Source organism: Chanodichthys erythropterus, chromosome 20 (assembly GCF_024489055.1).
Source record: "Chanodichthys erythropterus isolate Z2021 chromosome 20, ASM2448905v1, whole genome shotgun sequence".
Lineage (NCBI taxonomy): Eukaryota > Metazoa > Chordata > Actinopteri > Cypriniformes > Xenocyprididae > Chanodichthys > Chanodichthys erythropterus.
In genome coordinates this window covers 10,409,379-10,425,715 of record NC_090240.1, presented here as the reverse complement: position 1 = coordinate 10,425,715, position 16,337 = coordinate 10,409,379, and the positions used below count along the sequence as shown (strand labels likewise).

The 16,337-nt window shown below is 37.5% G+C and overlaps 1 protein-coding gene across 2 annotated transcripts in view; it reads right to left on the bottom strand.

The window, feature by feature from the left end:
• Positions 1–365: 365 nt before the first annotated feature.
• slc9a8 (solute carrier family 9 member 8) overlaps positions 366–16,337 on the bottom strand; it is a 50,422-nt gene continuing 34,450 nt past the window's right edge. The window contains exons 6-16 of one of the 2 annotated variants that reach the window (XM_067370975.1): positions 15,245–15,346; positions 15,022–15,056; positions 14,781–14,924; positions 7,561–7,693; positions 3,988–4,093; positions 3,775–3,891; positions 3,593–3,675; positions 3,248–3,359; positions 2,650–2,870; positions 1,272–1,418; positions 366–1,153 (exon numbers count right to left, since the gene is read on the bottom strand). In XM_067370975.1, coding sequence (XP_067227076.1) covers positions 1,040–1,153; positions 1,272–1,418; positions 2,650–2,870; positions 3,248–3,359; positions 3,593–3,675; positions 3,775–3,891; positions 3,988–4,093; positions 7,561–7,693; positions 14,781–14,924; positions 15,022–15,056; positions 15,245–15,346 — 1,314 coding nt within the window. In that variant the 3' untranslated portion in view covers positions 366–1,039. The remainder of the gene's footprint in view (positions 1,154–1,271; positions 1,419–2,649; positions 2,871–3,247; positions 3,360–3,592; positions 3,676–3,774; positions 3,892–3,987; positions 4,094–7,560; positions 7,694–14,780; positions 14,925–15,021; positions 15,057–15,244; positions 15,347–16,337) is intronic. The other variant, XM_067370976.1, reaches the window with a different exon arrangement.

The window sequence follows — 16,337 nt, the reverse complement described above, 5'->3', positions numbered from 1 at the left end:
GGCTTCTCTCAGTATGACCAGAGCTTCCCTGACTCGTAACTGCCTTTATAGATTTATGTCAACCAAAGTGAGCTGTTGTTCTACATTGTTGAGTGGTGCTTAATGTGGCATTTTCTTTCTCTGAAAGACACACACATACAACCATATACTCATAAACAAAGGCATTTAAATGAGCTATGATAATATAGACACTTAAAACAATACAATAATACCCCCTTGTGGTCAGATATTATATTGTCACCATTTAATTAAAATAATAATAATCATAATAATAATTATTAAAACAAAATTCATGTCTGTTGTGAATCTAAACTTGGAAGCAAGTGGATGAAGGGACTGGACAGCGTTAAACAACTACACACAAGTTATTATAATCTATAATTTATTCACATTTGTTTTTACACCACTTTCCCACTGCAGCTTTGTGCATAGAGTTTATGTTTATTATGCACAGGTACATTCCTTCATTAGAATTAATTATAAACTCAAGTTAGCTACAAAATACAGTGTCAAGAAACATTATAAAAGACCCTTTTACTCCCATTTATAAAGACAACACAACAAATAAATATTTAATAAAAAAGAAAAATAGGTTACATTTGTTAAGTTATTTCCAATCACAGAAACATTCATTGATGTAATTTCCCTGTATGTGAAACAACACCAAAAAAGGTATCGCAACAATCACATTATATTATGGTGTTTCAAATTATATATTAAAAAATAATAATGTAAAGGTGTCCAATATTGCATTTTTTTTTTTTTTTTTTGCTTTTCCCCTCAAATTTTGTTTAGCCTTCCATATTTATTCTTTCAGTGTTTTCGCGTTTAGTGCCTCTACACAAAACAATCCCAGGCTTTCTTTACCACATACTCCTGTCCTTTTCCTCATTTAGCCATGAATCGCTCCAGTCATGGAGTTCTCTGTGAAACCAAAGGAGTTCTTCACAGTGCAGTACAGTCCAATTGTCACATGGTGTGAGAACGGCTCATTTGAGTTCTGACTCAGCCGCATCTCTGTTTGCCCCTTATGATTGTCTCAGAGCAGTTCTGCCTCATCGTCCTCATCCTCAGAGCCAGATGGACCCTGACGGACCTCCTCGTACCATTTATTAGTGAGCGTCTTCATCTGGATCCGCCCATGCAGAAGATCCTTAGAGAGGAAGGAAATAACAATACATTACAACCAGTTCTTCAAGTCAACTCCTCACATTATTTAAATGAGCCTTATAACTGGAATAATCTGTTAGGAAGGTTATGACCAGTCTAACCTCTTGTGTGAGTCTACGGGTGAAGAAAGGGTTCAAATACTTGGCATCAAGCCACAGGAAACCCTTCAAATCCTGTCTCTGATAAATCTGAGCTTCATACTCTTCCTCTGTCAGCTCAGACAAATGCTCAGATTCGATGGCGTTACCCTGAGAAAGAGAGAGAGAGAAAGATGCATTTTTTTTCTCTGTTCCAAATGTCATTGATAAAAATGTTTGCAAATAGCTTACTCCATTTTCCTTTGTATTATTTCTATAACTCTGAGCACCAATAAGATTGGTCTGCAAGTTTAACATTTTGATTGAACCATTCATATGGCCAATTAGCCTTTGCATTTATGCAGTATTCTGAAACCAATCATGTGAAGGGAGTCCAGAAAATCCCACAAAATGTTCCTGCACACATAATTCACATAGTTGTACATGATATAAATTTCAATTCCAATTTGACTATGAATTGACTAGGAATTAGACTTAAAATAATTAAAAGTATCATTATGGTATTGGAGAGTACCAGTTTATAACTATAAACTACATCAGTACTCAGTGCATTCATTAACCAGATTAATGATTGATTAATCAACGAATTGCACCCACTTGTACTGCCAAAACTTACTAAAACAATTTGAATTTGACTATTAATCAATTTACTTGTCCCTAATAATCAAAATTATGAACGGCAGCAGTGCTAAACTGCTCACTGCATTATATATCATATCACATCATATATGCATTACAAAATAAACTATAAATGTATGAATCAAACTCACTAAGCCTGCTGACAGTTTCTTTTCCACACATCATTTTATTATATCCATGTATTGTCAAATCATATAAAACAGTGAAATCGCTCAGGAACTCTGTCCTTGTCTGCACTCGAGACGGTGACGTGAGCTCTACTGACAGTCTTGACCCCAATTGGTTGTTGCTCGTGAAATGTGCTGCTCATTTGCATAAAGTGATACTTTATAATAAGTAATAAAGTACTTACAAATAATCATATACATATAATAATCATGCACAATAAGTCATTAATATGCACAAATAAACAGCCAATATGCAAGCTAATAAGCAACAAGTTAAAAGTGAGAATCGTTTCCCATACTACAGTGTTACCGTAAGTTTTATTTCTATCCTAGTTTTTATTTGGTTCTGGGTTTATGCCCAATTTACAAATTATTGGAATACATTAACATACTCATGTTTAACTATGAAATCTGAGGTTTTCTAAACGTTTGTGAATCGTTTTGAAAAGGTTCATTTTTCACACAAATTACTCAATGTAGATTTATGAAAATTTCTTGAATAAAGACCATTGTCTTTAAATGGAGAATTGCAATTTGTTTTCAAAAGAAAATGATAAAGATAACATTTCTCTCACCATTTTCTGAGTTTTACTCAGGTTGATATCTTTTTTGTTCTTGCGTCGTGACTGGCTCTCCTCAATGTCCATGATGCGGATGAGGGGCATGGTTCCACCCCCCATCAGCAGGATGGTGAAGAGTACAATGACTATGGTGGTGGTGCCGATCAGCTGACGCTTCTCTATGGGCTCCAGACCCAGATGAAGACTGAGGGCGTATGGGATCGCACCCCGCAGACCTGACCACATGAGCATGGAAGACACGAACTTAGACGGAATGCAGTTTTATTAATTCATTATCATTACTATTATTAACAAACTACATGTTAAAATGTTATTTTAAATGGGAAAGAATGAATAGTTACTAGATATAGGATCTAAAATATCTCTGTTTTATACCTTAAAATAACATTTATTTTAAGATGTTGAATAAAATGATGTTCAATGTAAAAAAACAAACAAAAAAAAGTCAATGTAATTAACAACTACTGTAAAGAAAAAAAAAGTGCATGTTTGAAAATTTTAAATGCTAAGATTGAAAAAGAATGAGGTAAACTCACTTCTAACCTTCAAACCAAATGGAAATTAAAATGTACCATTTACTGAATCTTCTTACCGCTGAACCACATGATGAACATCATTTTGGGGGTGATTTTATGATCTCTGAAGAAGTTAAGCAAGAAGGATAGCGGGAAGATATTCACAGCCCGACCAACAAGAACCAGAACCTGTGACAGAAAAACACTTCAACTGAATTCTGATGACATAAAACTAATAAACATTATAATAATACACATTTTCTTTGTTTATTTGAACTCAGTTCAGATAAGACTCTACAAAACTAGTGACGTATCACGCGTTCAGCAAGCATTCATGCTTTATCAGATTTTGAAGAACAAAAAGAGCAGTAATGATCTGGGGCAAGACAAACAGGGATAACAAGCACTTTGACGACACATACTATACACCAGATGACAAAAGACAGCTCGAACTTATGAGGGAAACTGAAGATAGACAGGCCCAGGAACGCAAACACACATGTTTCTGTGGAATCAAAAAACAGAAGAGAAGAGTAAAGTTCATGTTAACTGAAGAACTCCTCTATGAAGCAGTAGGTTTGTGAAAGTCGCCTCAGGCACTGACCGCACATGAAGGCCACGGTTCGAAGAGTCTGCTGCATGAGAATCTGGGTGACTGGCGACAGGTTATGATGAGTGTAATGAGACATGACAATTCCAGAGAACAGAATGGCCATGATCCCTACAAACAGAAAGACAACAATTCTGATTGATTTTGATACTGAAATCACAACACATTGGCATGTTTAAACTAATCAGGATTTGTTTTTAAGCTCACCGGAGAGCTTGATGCCCTCAGCAAGACCATACGGCAGGTATGCAAATATAATCATCATCCCAAACTCCAGAGACGGAGTCTTTCTCAGGTCGAAGTGTTTCAGAGCCTACAAACTCTCATTCAGAAATATAATCTCACAGGACTTCAGTAGAGTTCTTAAAATAAACAACTATGTATAAACAATATGAAAGTAAAAATGTAGATATTGGCCCAAATACATGTAATATTTTAATAATTATTTTCCTATTTAGGATATTATTCACTATATGTTTAGCACTCCAACCATCTGCGTACAGACTGACTAAATACAAACCTACTAATAGTATAATATTTTTTTATAATATAATATAATATAATATAATATAATATAATATAATATAATATAATATAATATAATATAATATAATATAATATAATATAATATAATATAATATAATATAATATATAAATAAAAGGGTTTTTTCCCCCCTTCTGGTCTATGTTTCCCTTCCTCTGCTGAATTAAAAAATTACTCCGAAAAATTAACATGACTGTCCAATCAGCTGTTATACTGCGCTTGCGGCGCGCACTCAAGAATTGCATGCGCGATTTTATAGCTTAAATAAACCGCAAAAGAAACTACGAGCATGCACCGTCATTGTTCTGTTGTAAATGAAGTCATGAAATTACCAAACATGCGATTAAAGCTGCCTCAAAACTGTGCATGTATGTATTTGTTGGCCTTAAAACATCTTAAATTGCACATAGCATTTGTACACCAGGAAAATCACAATTTTCTTGGGGGAGCATGCCCGCCAACCCCCCTACATTTTCTGATCTCTGTAATTCTGAAACCCTGCTTACAGCCCTGGTTCTATTCTATCTAACGAAATATGAGGTAAACATGTATTTCTCCAAATGTGTGCACTTTTGGACTAAACATTTTTATGTGTATGCACTGTGATCAAAAATAAATGGGCGCAAACGCGATTGAATGTAGAGGTTTGTGTCTCGTTATTCTATTCAAAATATCAATAACTACCGGTTGATTTTACATTATTTTGCATTCCTATCGGAACATAACAATTACTGTTTATTAATACAATTTATTAAAAATAATACATGTTATATAACTAATTAATAAAACCACTACTTGTTAATCCAAAAATAAAGCGCCCCTATTATGCTTTTCGAATATTCCCCTTCATGTAGTATTTATAGTTGTTTGCGAGTGTAAAAGGTCTGCAAAGTTTCAAAGATCAAAGTGCATTAGAAATAAAGTTATTGTCTAAAAGAAAGAATCGATTCTGAACTGCCGGAGTCATCATCAATTCCATCTCACTTTCTGTTACATACCTACGTAACAATGAAACAAATTTGCAAAGAGAGGCCAATCTACTTTGAGTGTAACTACAACGAGCCAATGCACATTGGCATGCAATCATATGCATCAGCTGCTCGCCTCGCAGCAGGTGCGTTGCATCTTCAGCTTTTCGCTTCAGAGCCGAACCTACTAACACAGTGGTGTCTACGAGCGAGTGTTTAAACAAACGACGAGTCAGCTCTTCTGGATCAGATTGCTCTTCATTTGTTGCAGGAGGACAGCACAGCAGTGGAGTCGATCTCTCTTCTTTCTTTTTCTTTTCTTTGTTTTGCCTTCTTTTGAACAACAACAAAAAAGCTGCTCCAAGCTGTAAAAGCACTTAAAGAGTGCTCAAAAGCTGTTCTGACAGCTGGTAAAAGGCAGCGTCTGCAAGAAGAGAGTGCGCACAGTTCCAACCACTCCCTTCAGGGATCAGGTAGTGAGCCTGCAAGCACTGTCTCCAAGCAGAGGATGGCCCACTGCATAGTGGATGCCATCGGCCTGGCTTACCAAGCGTGCCCTGCCCGCTCAGGTTGCATGCTCACTCCACGAGAGGTGTCGCATCCTCCTGGGCGCTGGCTCGTGGCACCTCGCTGACAGACATTTGTAGAGCTGCGGGCTGGGTGATACCTAACACGTTCACTAGATTCTATAGCCTTTGTGTCGAGCCGGTCTCCTCCTGTGTTCTCACCTCAGGTCAGAGGCAAGGAGAGTCGGCTTGCTGCACTACATGCGCTTCTTTTCTCCAGAGAGTCCCTACAAGGCAGACCCTGTTGAGTCCTCCGATCTCCCTTCGGCAGCCGACGTGGCGGAGCGTCTGGCACCAGGCCTATACTCCGTTGCATCCTTGAGAACCGGGTTTAGGCTGGGTTCCATATGTGTGACCCTACGGGGATCCCATATGGCTGGTTTCACAGTTGCTCCTAAACGAAGCCCATGTCTTTCCCTCTCTCTGTGTTAGCCCTGTCCCATCGTCCTTAGGCAAGGGGGTTCAGGTGGCTTACTACAGAGCACTGGAAGGGGGCAGCTCCTGTGGCGCTTTGGTAGGGATTCCTATTCGTCGGTCTGTCCAACGTACGTCGAATGTGACCGACTGAATGGGAACGTCTCGGTTACAAAGGTAACCCTCATTCCCTGAAGGAGGGAACGGAGACGTATGTCCCGTTGCCACAGTCACTGTCCCGCTGATGCTGCCACCTGTTCGGTTCGGCTCCTCAGCGAAAACTTGAAGATGTAACGCATCTACTGTTCATTATATACCCGCACTGCGAGGCGAGCAACTGATGCATATGATTGCATGCCAATGTGCATTGGCTCGTTGTAGTTACACTCGAAGTAGATTGGCCTCTCTAGCGAGATTCCTATTCATTGGTCTGTCTGATGTATGTCTCCGTTCCCTCCTTCAGGGAACAAGGGTTACCTTTGTAACAGAGACGTTATTGTTTATATCACTATGCAAGCTGTGAGGAAGCCTCTGGAGCTGAAATTCAGTTATGGTATTGAACGAACTAACCAATCCTAACGCCGAATCCGCCATTTTGTCAGACAAAGCAGTCAGGGGAGTTAGCAGATTAACGTTGGTGGACTTGAACTTGAAAAATTTTGTGTTCTGACGTCTTTCCGTGATTGAAACAACATTCCTTATTATTTATTAAATGCTATAAATTCACGAGCCGCTTGAACTGAGGTGCTACAGCGATTTGTCACAAGTCATGTGAAAAAGCCACAAAACGGTATATTTCTTTAAAAATGCCAAAATTTGAAATTTGAGACTTTGTTTTATATCAAAAGTAACCTGCTCTTGTTTGTCGACGAGTTGTCAGTGTCCTTTTTGCTACGCAATGTATGATCTGCATAAGAACATGATGTGTGGCGAGAGATCGGCATGGCTTGTCGGATGTAGCAACAGTATCTAAAGGGGGCGGGTCTCTGCGAACGGTCATTTGGAGCAGAGAAGACCAATCACAACAGACTGACAGACCGGGCCATCTGACCAATCAGAGCAGAGTAGACTCTCAGAAAGGAGGGGTTTAGAGCAACTGATGAATCTTCAAACAAACTGTTTTCAAACTCAGAGAAATGAGGGAATGTGCAATGTATATTATTAGAAAATTAAAGTGTTTTTTGAGCTTTGATGCATGTAAACCTGTTGTAGGAGACTCCAAAACAAAATTAGTAAACTTTAAAATAGTAAAATTGGGCCACTTTAAAACACAGGATCATAAGGATACAATAGCTGAGATGAGACCAGTGAGTGTGCCCAAGGCAGCCGATCCAAAGAACATCTTCAGGAAGTAGCCGAGTGCCTGCATGAAGGTTTCCCAGCCCGTCGAGACATCTGAATCAGCAAACCCCTCTGCTGTACTGAAATACCAACAACACCACATACATGAACCACTGCTCACACCTGCTAACACAATAAAGAGTGAAAATCAAACCAGAATATGAGTGCATTGTGTTTAAAGTTTAAAATCAAGGCCTGAATCATGCGCATCCAATACAATATTTAATATTTGCATGGTACCAGAAGAGTAACACTTACAATTAGATTTTGTAAATAATTTAAAAAGATGTTGAGTCAAATTATTAACTAAATTGCTTATCTAATATGATTATTTATGTTTATCATGCCCACTGATCTCCTAGCCTTTAACAAATACTTTCAATTTGGTCAGCAGGGAGCAGTAGAGTCACATTCAGATCCCTTGTTTATTGTACAGTAGTATCCAAAGTGATGGAAAATAGGAAAATTGACATCTTCACCCTTTATTCAAATATTATTACAAATGTGTTAAAGAAATTGTAAGCACATTGCGTAGTTGTGCTTGGAGTCAATTGTTTTATTTGTGATAACACAATAAAACATGCCGACATCATTTTGGGGCAGGCTTTCATACACATACAAAGAAATTATAGACACATGCAAACTCAAGAAAGAACCAATGAAACCAACAAAATATTAATAACTGATTATGTTGTAGTCAAATGTTTTTTGTTGTTGTTTTCTGCTTAGTAAAATAAAACCTGCAATTGTAGTTTGCCCATTTTTTTACCCAATGATTTTGTCAGATAAATATCTTAACCAGGTTTAGTGTTTTTTTTTTTTCTTCCCTCACATTTAAAATATTGAAAAATATATATAAAATATTTTGTTCTTTGATGGTTTAATCAAACTTGTAGGGACAATAAAAACAAATATCCCCAACGGACATCACTTTTGGCCACAACTGTACATACCTGGACATGACTTACATCAAAGATTAACAGCTTCCACCAAGAACAATACATACTACAAAAAAACTGAACACTAAAGTGAATCAGTGACTGAGCCATAGATTAGCTGTTAACACTTAACACAAACTGTTGTATGTAGGCTACCTGAGCATCCAATATCAAATGGACTTAAAAGTGATGTGTTTTAACTGATGAAAATATTTTAACACCGAAATATATGGTGGGTAGCAGGGGTTTATAACGGAATAATTCACTTATCCATATTTTCTTTGGGGTTTGATAACTAACGTGACATTATGATCTAGCCTAATGAAGCAGATCAAGACATTAGCAATGTCCCTCTACTTTAAAGGGTTAGTTCACCCAAAAATGAAAATTCTTTCATCATTTACTCTCCCTCATGCTGTTTCAAACCCATAAGTCTTTCATTCATCTTTGGAACACAAATGAAGATATTTTTAATGAAATCTGAGAGATTTCTGTCCCTCCATTGACAGTCCACACAACTACCATTTTACGCTTCAAAAAGTTTATAAAGAGATTGTATAACTAATCCATATGAATTTACTGGTTTAATCAATATTTTCTGAAGAGACTTGATTGCTTTATATGAACAGATTGAATTTAGGCTTTTACTCACATATAAACATTGATAAGAGAACATAAACTCAACCATACGTGCACTGACATGTGAAAACAAACATGGCATGGGTTTGCATGGGTGGAATCTTGAGGAAGCTCAAACGTACTGCGTAACATAAGAATGAACCTCATTGGTTCTTGCGGAAGCTCAAACGTGCTGCGTAACACGAGAATGAACCTGCTGCACAAACTGCTTAGAAGATTTGTAAGTTGGTCATCTATTTTTTTTTTTTTCTTCAATACTGGTCTTTTTTTCTTTTCTTTTTTTTTTTTGTCAGTTACACAAAAAGTTAGATTGATCTAATTTGCCTTAAAGGTGCCCTAGAACTTCTTTTTAAAAGATGTAATATAAGTCTAAGGTGTCCCCTGAATGTGTCTGTGAAGTTTCAGCTCAAAATACCCCATAGATTTTTTTTTATAATTTTTTTTAACTGCCTATAGGTTGCGGCCCCTTTAATTCTCGTGCTCCCCCGCCCACGGAGCTCGTGCTTGCCTTGAATAGCATAAACAAAGTTCACACAGCTAATATAACCCTCAAATGGATCTTTACAAGATGTTCGTCATGCATGCTGCATGCATACATCGGATCATGTGAGTATTGTATTTATTTGGATGTTTACATTTGATTCTGAATGAGTTTGATAGTATGCTCCATGGCTAAAGCTAACATTACACACTCTTGGAGAGATTTATAAAGAATGAAGATGTGTTTATGAATTATACAGACTGCAAGTGTTTAAAAATGAAAATAGCGACGGCTCTTGTCTCCGTGAATACAGTAATAAACAATGGTAACTTTAACCACATTTAACAGTACATTAGCAACATGCTAACGAAACATTTAGAAAGACAATTCACAAATATCACTAAAAATATCATGATATCATGGATCATGTCAGTTATTATTGCTCCATCTGCCATTTTTCGCTATTGTTCTTGCTTGCTTACCTAGTCTGATGACTCTGCTGTGCACATCCAGACGTTCTGCTAATGGTTTGAACATGAGCTGGCATATGCGTACACCCCGGGGGCGTACACCCCGACTGTTACGTAACAGTCGCTGTTATGTTGAGATTCGTTCTTCTGAGGTCTTTTAAACAAATGAGATTTAAATAAAAAGGAGGAAACAATGGAGTTTGAAACTCAGTGTATGACTTTTCCATGTACTGAACTCTTGTTATTCAACTATGCCAAGGTAAATTCAATATTTAATTCTAGGGCACCTTTAACTAATTGCTAGTTGGACAGACTAGTTCCAACACATAGTCTTAACTTAAAGGAGTATTAATAGACTGTCTGCTTAATATTTTGATGCTTTTGATGCTCCCCAACAGACATTATACTGATTATACGTAACTTTGCAACTACATGTAGTTGCAAAGTTACTCATAGTTAGCAAAATGTCTAAAGTTGACCACTGTAATAAAGATTAACCCACAACTGTTAGTTATTTACTGTATATGCAAACTTGGTTGAATTTAGAAGAATGTAATTATTGTGCTCAGAGAACCATTTTAGCAACAAAGGAACATTAGCTGTACTAGCTGATGATAAAGATCAACAACTATCTTATCGGACAGAACAGCTTGGCCCAGAGGTGTAAAACTACACCCAGAGAGGAATTACCGCTTTCTAAGAAACACACAAACAGCTGATAACAGCAGCTCCACAGACTCGTCAATTATGAATGAGATCATTTTACCACCCAACACTGCAGAGACAGTCGTACACACACAAAATGAGAACCCTTGAGAAGAGATAGAGGCAAGACGAGATGAGTTGAGAAGAGACTAGATGAGGAGAGATGAGAGACATGATGGGACAAGAGAAAGAGACAAGAAGAAATAAGAAGAGACAACAAATGATTTGAGATGAGAACAAATAAGAGATGAGATAAAAGATGAGATGACACAAGATGAGAGAGACAAGAGAAGAGAAGCAACTAGAGAACAGAAGAAACGTCAAGGAGAGACTACAAGAGAAGAGATGAGAAGACAAGAATAGAAGAGATAAGGAGAATAAACAAAAAGATATGAAAATAGAAAAGACAAGAAGAAAAAAGGAAAAGGTGATTTGAAAAAGAGAAAAGAGACACACTGAGACCAGATGAGAAAATAAGAGATGAGACAACAAATGAGAATGAGACTGACGTTTGAGCAATGTCAATGAGCAATTGCAGATACGTGAGCTTAGTAAGTGCTGCAGTACACCACGTCTCACCCTTCCTGTTCAACATGTTTGTAACAAATGTCATCTAGATGTATGAAGTTCTGTCACATTCATACTGTGCGAATCTACAAAAACACGGGTAATATTACGACAAAATGTCCCATCGACTGTAAAACATGTAAAAACATTACAAAGATGTCACATGAACTCCTCATACATTACATCTCACTATAAGGTCAGCGGTTAATGATGAGGTTTTGACTTTTAATCTCTGATATTCTGTTAGAATCAGCAGTTTCTAAATGCACAAGCTGGATACAATTGTGTTGATAAAAGAAAACCAGCATGACTGCATATAATTGCCTAGTGGACTGATATTATAATCATAAATCATGTATGTGTAACTATACGTGCACAAAAATGAAATGGTTATTTCAAACATTGCATAATGTGATACTGTATGAGAGTAAACATACGTATGAGCCGGTTATAAAGATAGAAGCGCTCAAGTTATAAATGGATCTGATCTAGTCATGCTCAGCAAATTCAGGATTGGCCCAAATCCACAGTCATAATCTCCATCATTTAAGAGCTGGAAGGAAAGGTGGTGACATATGTGTCACATGTTCAATTACTGCACATTATTAGGCTCCATATTTCCTGGAACTCACTGAATGTGCTTGGCTTGTCCAAGCATGCAAGCACAAAGACAAAAGTTTTGATCACTAAAGGGTGTTCAGTTACATGTAATAGTCAATTCTATAATTTCTTACAATGTGTCATGTAAGTGGATCTAACGGCTAATTTAGCATCTGGGCTTTTAAATAATTGATGAGACAAGACCTCCACGATAGAGAAGTGTTAAATGACTAAGCAGAAAGGCCAGTTAAAACACTTCTAATGTAGGTTAAGGCTAAGTACTGTAGGTTAAGTACTGTGCAAAAATCTTAGGCACGTCAGTATTTTCAGCCCCCAAAAAAGGTTTTAAGCCAGTTATTTATATCTTTTGCTGTAGTGCGTCAATAGGAAATATCCGTTCACATTTCCAAACATTCATTTTGCCATTAATTGTAATAATCCAGTGAGATTTTTGAATACACAAGGAGTCTGACAACAGCTGGTGATCCACACAGGGATCTGATCTCACCATCATCAAATCCGTCTGTGATTACACGAAGAAACAGATGAACCTGAGACAAACTAAATCCAGGAGAACTGTGGCCGTGTCTCAAAGATGCTTGAAGAAACCTGCCTCCAAAGATACAGTACTGTGAAGAGTTTTAGGCACTTGTGTAAAAATGCTGTAAAGTGAAGATGTTTTTAAAAAAATACTGTTATAAATAGATTTGATTTATCAATTAACTTGTATTAACTAAATCAAAACAATATTTTGTGTGACCACCTTTTGCATTTAAAACAGCTCTTATCCAGGTACACTTGGGCATCATTTTTCAGGTAGCTTTGGAGGCAGGTTTCTTAAAATCTCTTGGAGACACGGCCACAGTTCTTCTGGATTTGGTTTGTCTCAGTTTCATATGTTTCTTCATGTAATCACAGACGGATTTGATGATGGTGAGCTCTGATTTCCATGTGGAGCACCGGCTGTTATCAGTCTTATTGTGTATTCAAAAATCTCATTGGATTATTACAATTAATGGCAAAATGAATGTTTGGAAAAGTGAACGGATATATCCTATTGACACACTACAGCAAAATATATAAATAACTGGCTTAAAACCTTTCTTGGGGGGGGTAAAATACTGACGTGCCTAAGACTTTTGCACAGCACTGTATATATGTGTGTGTGTGTGTGTAATCTCCTTGACTTTAAGAATTTGATTAATTTCCATGATTTTTCCAGGCAGGAATCTAATTTCCCCAACTGTGAGAATGCTGCAGATTAAATCTACATACAGTACAAAACAGCAATATCCTGTTTTTCATGATGTGTCACCTTTAATTAAGAGTATCTCCTGATCTAAGAAGATAGTGAGTTCCTGCTGATGCAGCTGGGAAAGCTGAAGAGGACTAAAGAAACACCCATGAATTTATATCCACTACATGGCCAAGAGAATATCCTTCTAATGAATGGGTTTGGCTGTTCCAGTAATTCTAGTGAAGACTAACTTAATGCTACTCCACACAATGCCATTCTTATCAAGTGTGCTTTTCTTGAACAAACTGAATGTGGCAATCCTGAATAAACCTATAAATATACAGGGCGTCTAAAGTCCATTAGTCCTAGTTGATTATAAAACTCTGTAAATATACAGTCGTGCTCAAAATGATTCATACACTTGGCAAATATGACCAAAGAAGGCTGTGAAAATAAATCTGCATTGCTAAATACTTTTGATCTTTTATTTAAAAAATCTACACACATCAAACCTTTCATTGGAGAATAATAATTTTAAAAGGGGGGGATGGAATCTCATTATGAGAGAAATGTTTTTCTCTAATACACACTGCTCACAATTAATCATACCCTTTTATGCAATACTTTTTGCAACCTCCTTTTCCCAAGATAACAGCTCTGAGTCTTCACCTATAATGCCTGATGAGTTTGGAGAACACCTGACAAGAAGTCAGAGACCATTCCATCATACAGAATCTCTCCAGATCCTTCAAATTCCCAGATCCATGTTGTGTGAACTGAAGAGAAGAAGCACCAACATGGATCTGGGAATCTGAAGGATCTGGAGAGATTCTGTATGATGGAATGGTCTCTGACTTCTTGTCAGGTGTTCTCCAAACTCATCAGGCATTATAGGTGAAGACTCAGAGCTGTTTTCTTGGGAAAAGAAGGTTGCAAAAAGTATTGAATAAAAGGGTATGATTAATTGTGAGCAGTGTGTATTAGAGAAAAACAATTCTCTCATAATGAGATTTTCCTCCCATTTAAAATTAGTATTCTCCAATATAAGGTTGGATTTTTGTAGATTTTTTAAATAAAAGCTCAAAAGTATTAATGATGCAGATTTATTTTCACAGCCTTCTGGTTATATTTACCAATGGTATGCATAATTTTGAGCACGACTGTATACTGTGCAAAAGTCTAAAGTCAATTATCACATATAAAGCACACCTTTATATGGCCATAAATCATGAAACAAGGAAGCAGAGAATGAGCAGAAGGCAGAAAAAGACAGAATGAGGATGTCTGGAAGCCACAAAGCCAACGGCAGCTTGGCCACAGACAAGAAAAAATGCATGACACACTTTCATGGAAGCCTGCTAAGAAACAATGTGTGACCAGTTTATGCATGAGGTTATCTGCCCACAACTACTTATACTTCAGTGGAAACATGCAGAATGGGGGCAAGATTGCGCATAGGTTTCAGGACCAGTTGGTGTAAAATTGTCTAAAATGCCAGAAAGAGAGTTTTGATGTTTCAGCGAGGCGTACTTTGTTAATACGATGGAGACAGCGTCATTTAGGATGCTCTCTCCGAAGACCAGCATATTGAGTACAGGATCCACGTTCAGAGCGTTAAAGATGGCGATAGTAGCGACTGGATCCACAGCGGAGATCAGAGAACCAAACGCAAAACTAGAGAGAAAAAAAAGAAAAAACATGAACATACAAGTCAAAGCCTCTCAACACATTTTGCACAATAGTATCAGATGTTGCCAAGTCATTTTCTCACCTGTCTGTCATTGTCATCTTGTAAATAACATCAGCCTATTCAAGAAACACATCCAAACATAACAGTCATAATGATGAAGAAATAATGTCAAAGGAGCTGTTAAGGTGTGCCAACTAGTCTAACTAGATAAACCACTTACTGAACTCATGATCACTTATAGGTCTGTTTACATGAAAAGTCATGAGAAAAGCTATTGATGCCTATTAAAACAGAAAGAAAATACCTGGCCCAGGAAATAGATCCCCCCTCCCACGATGAAGGCTGAAATCGCTGTTCCAAAGACGGCGAATAATGTGATTGAGCCTATGTTTTGGAAAAAATTACCCTGTGGAATAAAAACTTGTCTGTTTATATCTGTTTATAGATCTATAACAGTCTCTGACTACAGACTCAAAAGTTGACGGCTTGAGGACAACCAGTACTAACATATTCATTGAAAAAGGTTTGCTACTCTATAAAACTTTTAATATACAGTACTGTGCAAAAGTCTTAGGCACATCAGTATTTTCACCCCCCCAAAAAAAGGTTTTAAGACGGTTATTTATATATTTTGCTGTAGTGTGTCAAAAGGAAATATCCGTTCATATTTCCAAACATTCATTTTGCCATTAATTGTAAGAATCCAGTGAGATTTTTGAAAACACAAGGAGTCTGACAACAGCCGGTGCTCCACACAGTGATCTGATCTCACCATCATCGAATCCGTCTGTGATTACATGAAGAAACAGATGAAACTGAGACAAAATAAAACTCTACTCTGAGAACTGTTTCCGTGTCTCTAAGATGCTTGAAGAAACCTGCCTGCAAAGATACAGTACTGTGAAGAGTTTTAGGGACTTGAGTAAAAATGCTGTAAAGTGAGGATGTTTTTAAAAAATACTGTTATAAATAGATTTTATTTATCAATTAACTTATATTAACCGTGACGTATAAAGGGAGCGCCTGAGGAAGCAGTCAACACCTTCTCGTCTTTGAGGGACTGTTCCGCAGGCATCCCGAAGCATGGCAAGAAAGCGCAGAGTCTCGTTCCCTGTTCTCAGGGAACCATGGTTACATACGTAACCTGAGACATTCCCTTTCGAAAGGGAACTCCACTCTGCGCTGACTGCGCTATGGGGAACGATATACCCACGCCGCCATGCTAGAATGTCTGGACAAACGTCCGGCAGTTTAAGGGAAAAACCGGGAGCAACTCTCCAAGGCTGTCAGTGACAGCATTCCTTACGGCCAACTGCCCAAGCTGAGCCTAAAAGAGGCCTTTCGTAAAAGGCCTGCCAAGGCTGCTCAAGGCATCTGGGACCAACAACCCATAGGAA